This window comes from Protomyctophum parallelum (assembly GCF_964188405.1).
Source record: "Protomyctophum parallelum genome assembly, chromosome: 23".
NCBI classification, from domain to species: domain Eukaryota; kingdom Metazoa; phylum Chordata; class Actinopteri; order Myctophiformes; family Myctophidae; genus Protomyctophum; species Protomyctophum parallelum.
In genome coordinates, this window is record NC_139715.1 from 12,180,199 (window position 1) to 12,188,281 (window position 8,083).

Consider the following 8,083-nt stretch of genomic DNA (forward strand, 5'->3'; position numbering starts at 1 on the left):
GATGGAGCCCTGTGTGTATTTCTCTGTGAGACAAGCAGAGGAAAGTGAGATCATATGGTCTTTATCTTTTATACAGCCATTAGAGACATTAGATACAGTACCTGTGTTTTTAGAATGAGCCTCGGGTCTAAATGGGTTAGAAGCAAATAGTAACAACAACTAGCTACCTCTAGGTGAGTACAACTTTAAAAAACAATTGGGGGTGAACTACTGCTTTATGTACTGTAGTTTGGTAATAGTGTTGGAATACCAGACTCCTCCTCAGAAGTAATCCATTCCTCATATTCACTCTCCTCACCTCTCTTCTTCTTCCTACTCTTCCTTGGCTGAGGTGTAGACTTCAGACCTGATGGAGGGGGGGGGGGGGGGGGGGGTAGTAACCCAACAGACAAAAGCAAATTAAAGGGATATAGTATAGCGAGGAATACAGAATAAGACACAGATCATCGTTCCTAGGGCAACCGTTCCAGCACTGATCTAACTATTAATTCAATTCCATGGTGTTACAAACGTCTGTAAACTTGGCACAAAATATCGCTCAGTGACAGTGGTCTGGCTTATTGGGCAGGCTTCCTTCCCCACCTTGAATGTACTTAGGCGTTGCACAGTTAACTTTTTTTGTATTATTCCTTTTGGCCACACATATAGTGCCCAGGCAGGCAGTAAGTGGCACACATGCGCAGGACATCAAAACGTCACTTCAGTTAGCACTTGCGCTTCTCAACATGAAGCCATAAAGATGAACTCTGTGTTGTGTATAATATGGATTTATAACCATACAGAAAATTATGTAATTATTCTCTTATGTTATGTCATTACTCTGTTACCATGTTACACATTACATTACATATGTAGAGCTTAAACAGGTGGTTGCTCTTTTGGTTTAAGTACATTGTCTTCTCAACCTCCTTCAGCTTGTTCCACTGCTTGTCAGAAAAATGAAGCCTCATGTCCTCAAAGTCCTGTAATGGACGGAGGAGGGAATAGGGATTAGGGCAGTGTTGATTTCGTCGACTAAAACTAAGACGAAAAATGTTTGTTGACTACCTTTTTCCACTGATGGAAACTAAATGAAAACTAAGCTATGATGACTAAGACTAATTATACTGACAATTTCGTCAACAAATAAAAACTATACTAAAATGTTATGAAGGGACTAGTGGACAAGAGATCTAGAAGTCATTTTACATTCCGTTGCATGCTGAAAATCTGAAGATCGGCTATTTTCAGTAAAGATCTTCTCTTATGGGGGTCCCTGGCATATCTTTTCAAATGGGGGTCCGCCGGCTCATTAGTGTCAATTTGTGGGTAATGACGTGAAAGAGTTTGTGAACCACTGAACTGTCTGGTTAATTACATTAGTACTTACAGTAACTGGAACATTGCAGGCCAGCTACACAGATGGAGAGTTCAGTTCAGAGAGAGCAAATGAATGAACAGACGAGGAGAACAGATCCTCATTTTCGAGGCTGCCATGATGATTACTGAATAACTTTAAATTATGGTGCTTTTACTTAAGTAAAACATTGGAGTACTTTATCCACCACTGCTATATAGCCTACATTGTTCTGTCTCACCTTTTCTTCGAGAGAGAACTCGATCATTCCGAGTGATTCTTCTGACTGGAGTCCGTCACTGTCACTGTAGTGAGAAACATTCACAGAAAAGTTATATATTTTTATTAACTTTATTTCAACTAGCTAGCAAGCAAGCAAGCAATGAATAGCCTATAGCCTAAGGAGCAAATAAGCAATACAGAATAATATGAAAGCTAATGTTGTTAGCGGGAGCCTGGAGGTAGCATGATAGCCTACTAAAACAAATGCACGAGAGAATCTCAGCAATTAATTAAAGGTTCAAATGAAATGATTCAGAAGATGTAAAAAAAAAAACACTCCTTGGGCTAAAACGGCCATAGCCATCATCACAAATCATGTGCTGTGGGTGTTCTTTTTGCAAAACGAATGCTTTGGAATGATTCAGCATCATGAAAACACCCTAGTTTGACTCATCACATGCTACATAACCTTCTATAGGTAATTGTATGGTCACATATTATGAAAATGGCTCAACATACTATATGCAAGTTTATAGCATCTGGCTGTTTCTACATGCTGGGGACCCATACTCAACATTTCCAACATAAAACCTTGGCGTACTCAACATGTCCGGGTTCACAATGGGGCTCTATGGCATTGGTTTGTACTTCACTATCAACACGGCAATGTAGGCTACTGTAAAAGTAATCTGTTCGAAGTAAAATTTATTAAACATTTACTTGATTTTAAGTACCAAAGTAGATCTATTTTCAAATGGCCGAAATATGTATACGGCTCAAGTGGTTACTGGTTAGTGTTTTGTAATAATCTACTTTTTAATATATATATATAATTTTCATCCCAAGATTTTGCAACCCACCTTTTTCACCCAGTGTCAATTATCTAATGTAATCCTGGGCGCTACACTTCCTCTGCCAACCTGGGGGGGGGGGGGGGGGGGGGGGGGGGCAGCGGACTGACCTCATGCTTCCTTCTATGCATGAGGAGTCCAAGCTGCTTCTTTTCACCTGACAGGGGGGAGTTTCACCAGCCGGATGTAGCGCATGGAAGGAACACATTATTCTGACCAGTTCCTTTCCCCTCCAATAATAATCAACTCTACAAAGTAACTAATAATGAAAGTTTTCAAATTTGTACTGGAGTATTAGCACAATATCTTCCTCCGAGATCAATGTAGTGGGGTAGAAGTGAAAGCATTGAAAACGAAGAAAGTAAAAAAAAAGACCTCAAATTTGTAGTCTACACAATACTTGCGTACATAAGACACCACTACATTTACACCACTGCAAATTTATTGAGCTTTTTAATAGTCCCCTTTATACCATAAAACAGAGCAGACAGTCTATGTACAGTAATGAGAACAGAACACAATCTAAAACATAACTAACAACGTAGCTGTAACACACTGCAGTACAGTAAAACTGTGGAAGAGTAATGTTTTATCGATATAGGAGCACATGTCAAAACATTCTTAAAAAAATAAAAGGGGAAGAAAACTTGAATAACAGGTCGTCCATGTGCAGACCAGTAGTATAGCCTATCATCATCATCACTGACAACCATAATGACATGGTATAGCACAGATTAATTTATGGACACTATACAATTACAATACATAACAATATTCATACATACGTAGCAAATACATTGGAAATGCAGGTTCCACACAGAGATTCCACACAACATCTACGTAGTGAACCGCATTGGTGCGGTTGACCTTGAGACTGTTTCAGTGCAAGGAGTTGCGACTAGTTGCATTGGTGCTTTTTGGCCTTTTTGGCCTTGCGACTAGTTGCATTGGTGCTTTTTGGTCCACAGACAAGGTTAACAGAGTAACCCTCGGGGAAACAACTTTCGCGGGTTTCCGTTGCGTCACCAGACTCCTCATCGGAAGGAATCGACTGCTCATCGTCACTCTCCCCTCCTCTCTTCTTCTTCTTACTTGGCTGAGGGGCGGATGTCTCCTGGTCAACAACGGTTTCTGTTGCGTTACCAGACTTCTCATCGGAAGGAGTCGTCTGCTCATCTTCACTCTCCTCCTCCTCCTCCTCTTTACTTGGCTGAGGTGCTGATGTCTCCTGGTGCATTTTGGCCTTCATGCGGTCCACAGACAAGCGTAACAGAGTAACCCTCGGGGAACCAACTTTCGCGGTTTCCGTTGCATCACCAGACTCCTCATCGGAAGGAATCGACTGCTCATCGTCACTCTCCCCTCCTCTCTTCTTCTTCTTACTTGGCTGAGGGGCGGATGTCTCCTGGTCAGTACTGCCTGTGCCCATGAAGTGAAAAAATTAGACAAATTTATGCGGTGTGTAATTGATAGAAAATATGTCAACTACTCCTTTAAGTAATGTAGTATGGTAATCGTGTTGGCATACCAGACTCAGAATCAGAAGACTCAGAATCAGAAGAATCAGAATCAGAAGAAATCGACTCCTTATCGTCACTCTCCTCCCACTCCTCGTCATCCTCACGTGGCTGAGGCGCGGATGTTCCCTGATCAGTAGCTAGAATCAGAACGAGAAAGGCACAAAGATGTGTGTAATTGTAAACAAAGAGAGAACAAATATGTATTTTGAGAGAGAGAGAGAGAGATAGAGAGAGAAAAGATGGAGGAAGAAAGAGTGAATGCAAACAGAGAATGAGAAGGATCACTAACTGTCATCCTCTGGTACTTCTGTGTAGTTGACAACATTGGTCCGATTTCGGAGACTTCTGTCAAGCACTGTTTCAACACTGGTCAACACATGACGAACTGGAACACACACACACACACATGAATATAAAATATTTATGTTTTTATACCGGTGTATATAATAAAACAAGTACAATACATAATACATTTAGAGATGTGGCAATTGGTAATTTTTTGGCCGGATGCACTGTTTAAAATAACAATTTAGCCGATATTCTTTAATTTTTGTCAGGCTGGTATTAAAGATGAGCTGAAATGGCTTTCCGCCACCTCCCGTGTCGTGACGTGTTTCCATGTGAAACAGCATACAGTGTATACTGTTGTTCTGTATTGATGGTGCTTCTTATCGTTATATATTGCCTTCGTATTGCTGTATATACACGACAGTACTTTCTTGTACCTTTTCCTTTGTAACTCTTTTCTTTTCTCTTTTTCTTTCTCTTTTTCTTTTCTTCTCTTTTTGCCTTTCTTCTCTTCGGCTTCAAAGGGAACTCCATCTTCCATGTGTATCTTGCTGAAAGAGACACATAAGTACCATGCATGTTAAAATGATGTACACTTTACATTATTTCCAAACCACTTTTCCACAGCATCATTTACAAATTAATCTGCTTCTCTCAGGGAACTTTCACGTAGGAAGGAGAGGGGGGCTTTTTCTAATTTAAATAAATAAACAATTCATCGGCTCGCCCCTGGGCCTACTGCATGATTCGGCCAGAACTGCTATTTTTGGCGGAAGGAGAAGAAAACAGACAAAAACAATAAGTGACTGCTTGGTCACTTAAAGATGGATGCAGGCAAGAAGGATCACCAAAAGTAGTACTGGTAGTAGTGGTCTTCCTCTGGTACTTACTTGGTTCTTTGTAGTCGACAACATTGGTCCGAATTCTGAGATCTCTGTCAGTGGTAAACTTTGCATAATCCTTCTTTGTGTATACCTTCTTCACCTTTACCGGTGGTGGATGATCTGGAACAGTCACACAGGGGGCGCACACACACACAATAAATAAGACGAGTACAATAAATAATAATACAATTCACAATTAGTGAATTCTTGGCTGGATGCAATGTTTAATATAACAATTTGGCCGATAGACGTATTTCCATGTGGATAAAATGTGTTTTATCCACTTTTTTTTGGTGAACTACTGTAATACGGTAACAGTGTTGGAATACCTGACTCCTCTCGTGCAGTATCAGCAGCTGTCCTCATAAATTCTGGCACTTTAGAAGTCAGACCTGATAGGGGGAGAAACCCCACATACTGTGTTAAACTCATGTATGGATTCTAACGATACAGCAAAAATAATAATATACGTCTGTTTGTCTGTATGTCATTATTCTCATATTTTACGTCAGTAATTTGTTATACATTACCTACGGAGAGCTTAAACAGGTGGTTGCTCTTTTGGTTTAAGTATATTTTCTTCTCAACCGCTCTCAGCTTCTTCCACTTCTTCTCAGAAAAATGAACCCTCAGGTCCTCAAAGTCCTGTAATGGACGGAGACACAAATCAATTATCGCTGTTACCTTACACTGCTTACAGCTATATAATACTAATGAACTGTCTGGCACAAACACGCGACTAAATTAATTCGCTCCTATGCCACCAAAATGTGGAACACCCTACCAACAGTCATTAAGACATGCGAATCCCTTGACTCCTTCAAAACTGCCCTCAAAGGGCACCTATACGGACGGCTGCAATTCGAAACTGGCCCTCGTAAAATATGAATCCCCCACCCACCCCTTTCCCCCCTCACTGTATATGTTTCTTTTCCCTTTTTACCTCCTTTATGATGATTTCCTGTTTTGACTATATAGTTGTGTATATTCGTAGTCTCTAAATGTTTTGATGAATTGAAAATGTTGGGCCCTATTGTAAAGTGTAATGCTTTATGGTGTCGTCCACTCGGTTAACAGTTTTTTGTATTGAAATGTACTGTAATTCTGCAAACTGTTAATAAATCAATCAATCAATCAATCAATGGTTCATTAGTATTTCAGACGGTAACTGTGTGCATCTACTAAACATTGTGGGCCTCAATGTTAAATTATATTTTTTTCCCCCCAAAATGTTAAAAATAATAAAGAAATATATAATTATGACATGCTTGAACACCAAACCCTTTGGATAGCCATTCAGGCATATAAACAAGAAGTTGAAGGGTACACGAGACACGAGTCACAAGGCAGCATAGAATCATCTCCATCAAACACCAAGCTAACAGACAACACTGAATAACTTCACACCCACTATTGTTCCGTCTCACCTCTTCTGCTAGAGAACTCATTCTGACTGTAGTCTTTTCTGTCACCTAAGTGAGAAAACAGAAAGGGTTTTTTTGTCAGCTGAAGCCTGACTAATGAAATCTCATGAAAACATAGCAGTACAGAATAATGCAAGGTAATAATTATGAGTGTAGCTTTAAGACTATAGATTAGCTGGAGGTAGAGTGATAACAAACCTTTAGTAAATACTACTAAAACAAAAAATGAAGTAGGCCTATTGATTGTGTTTTCTGGCACTACTGTGTTTTAATGGCTGGTTTTATGGTCATGATTCACCAGGATCCAGGGTGGCTCGTTTCTATTCTTAAAATATTTTCTATAAATGAATGGCTGATATTTGAGTGGCACTACAAAATTGCTATTTATACAATGTATTGGTACATCCCCCACCAACCTTAACCAAGACTGTTAACTGTGAGTGGACGTCCCAATAAAGACTTACACTTGTTTACAAGAGGGTCCACCTTGTTCAATTCATAAATACATTGTTAATAAACTGTGTATAAATATTTAAATCAATCAAGCACAGGAAGTAAGTGGTTGTCTTTGTTTCTCAGCATCCAAACAAGTCTACTCGCCGTGTACAACAGCCGTGTAGTTAACACGACGACGATAATAATAATAAACTATTTTATTTATATAGCACCTTTTTAAATAATGTTAACCTACAAAGTGCTTAACAATATTAAATAATCAAACAATCATATTAATCAACAACCATGGCAGCCGCAAAAATATAACGGAACTACAACACCATCAGGCGGAATAAAGGCGCCAGGTTCTGGGGGTTAGAAAGGATCAAAGGATAGACGTGGGTCTCGTCTTGATCGGGTCCAAACCCATACATTGTTTATAAAATGCTAATATCACACACCACTCCAAACAAATACAAAAATAAATATCTTAAAGCAGCATAGACGTCTGAATTCTACCGCCTAGGCTACTTACTTTACTACTGGTCAAAGTTGAATGATAGAAAACGTTCGTGTAATTGTACAACTTTCACCATAAATCAAACATGTTACCATTGTGACAGATAATGTTACACCTCTTAAATCCACATGTTTGTTCAGTTCTTACCTGACAGAAAGGTCACACAGAAAAGTAACTTTATGGATGAAATGTGCAAGACACGGTGCCAGTAACGACACACTACACTGAGAGAGAGGCGCGTAGGCTAAGCGCGTAGGGCATAAACAAAAACCACGTGACCAGCTATTCGGCTACCAATGTAGGTGAGACTGTCGTAAAGACTACCGTAAATCAGTACTGTCGTAACACTTAAAGGGCACTGCTCATTGAATGGGAGCGACACACACACACACACACACACACACACACACACACACACACACACACACACACACACACACACACACACACACACACACACACACACACACACACACACACACACACACACACACACACACAGTGCAGTGAGATAGCCTAATAGTGTGGTACGAGGTGTATTTCCGTAGGCTTTTTTTTGCTAAAAGTGATTTTTTGGCTTTCATAGGGTCCAAACTGTCAGAA

General features: G+C 39.9%; 1 protein-coding gene across 1 annotated transcript; it reads right to left on the minus strand.

Moving 5' to 3' along the window:
* Positions 1-2,835: 2,835 nt before the first annotated feature.
* On the minus strand, positions 2,836-7,850 carry LOC310853829 (uncharacterized protein). The gene is made up of 10 exons (XM_083758302.1): positions 7,628-7,850; positions 6,529-6,573; positions 5,632-5,746; positions 5,431-5,493; positions 5,108-5,221; positions 4,655-4,768; positions 4,219-4,314; positions 3,938-4,066; positions 3,534-3,828; positions 2,836-3,415 (listed from the first exon to the last, which is right to left on the minus strand). The coding sequence occupies exons 2-10, from the start codon at positions 6,547-6,549 to the stop codon at positions 3,289-3,291; spliced, it is 1,074 nt and encodes a 357-aa protein (XP_083614428.1). The 5' UTR covers positions 6,550-6,573; positions 7,628-7,850; the 3' UTR covers positions 2,836-3,288.
* Between the last annotated feature and the right edge of the window lie 233 nt (positions 7,851-8,083).

Coding starts and splice junctions, on each gene's coding strand:
- LOC310853829 (XM_083758302.1), bottom strand. CDS start 6,549: ATGAGTTCTCTAGCAGAAGAG. Junction 5,747..6,528: donor TGAGTTCTCTAGCAGAAGAG/GTGAGACGGAAC, acceptor CGTCCATTACAG/GACTTTGAGGACCTGAGGGT. Junction 5,494..5,631: donor CCTGTTTAAGCTCTCCGTAG/GTAATGTATAAC, acceptor TCCCCCTATCAG/GTCTGACTTCTAAAGTGCCA.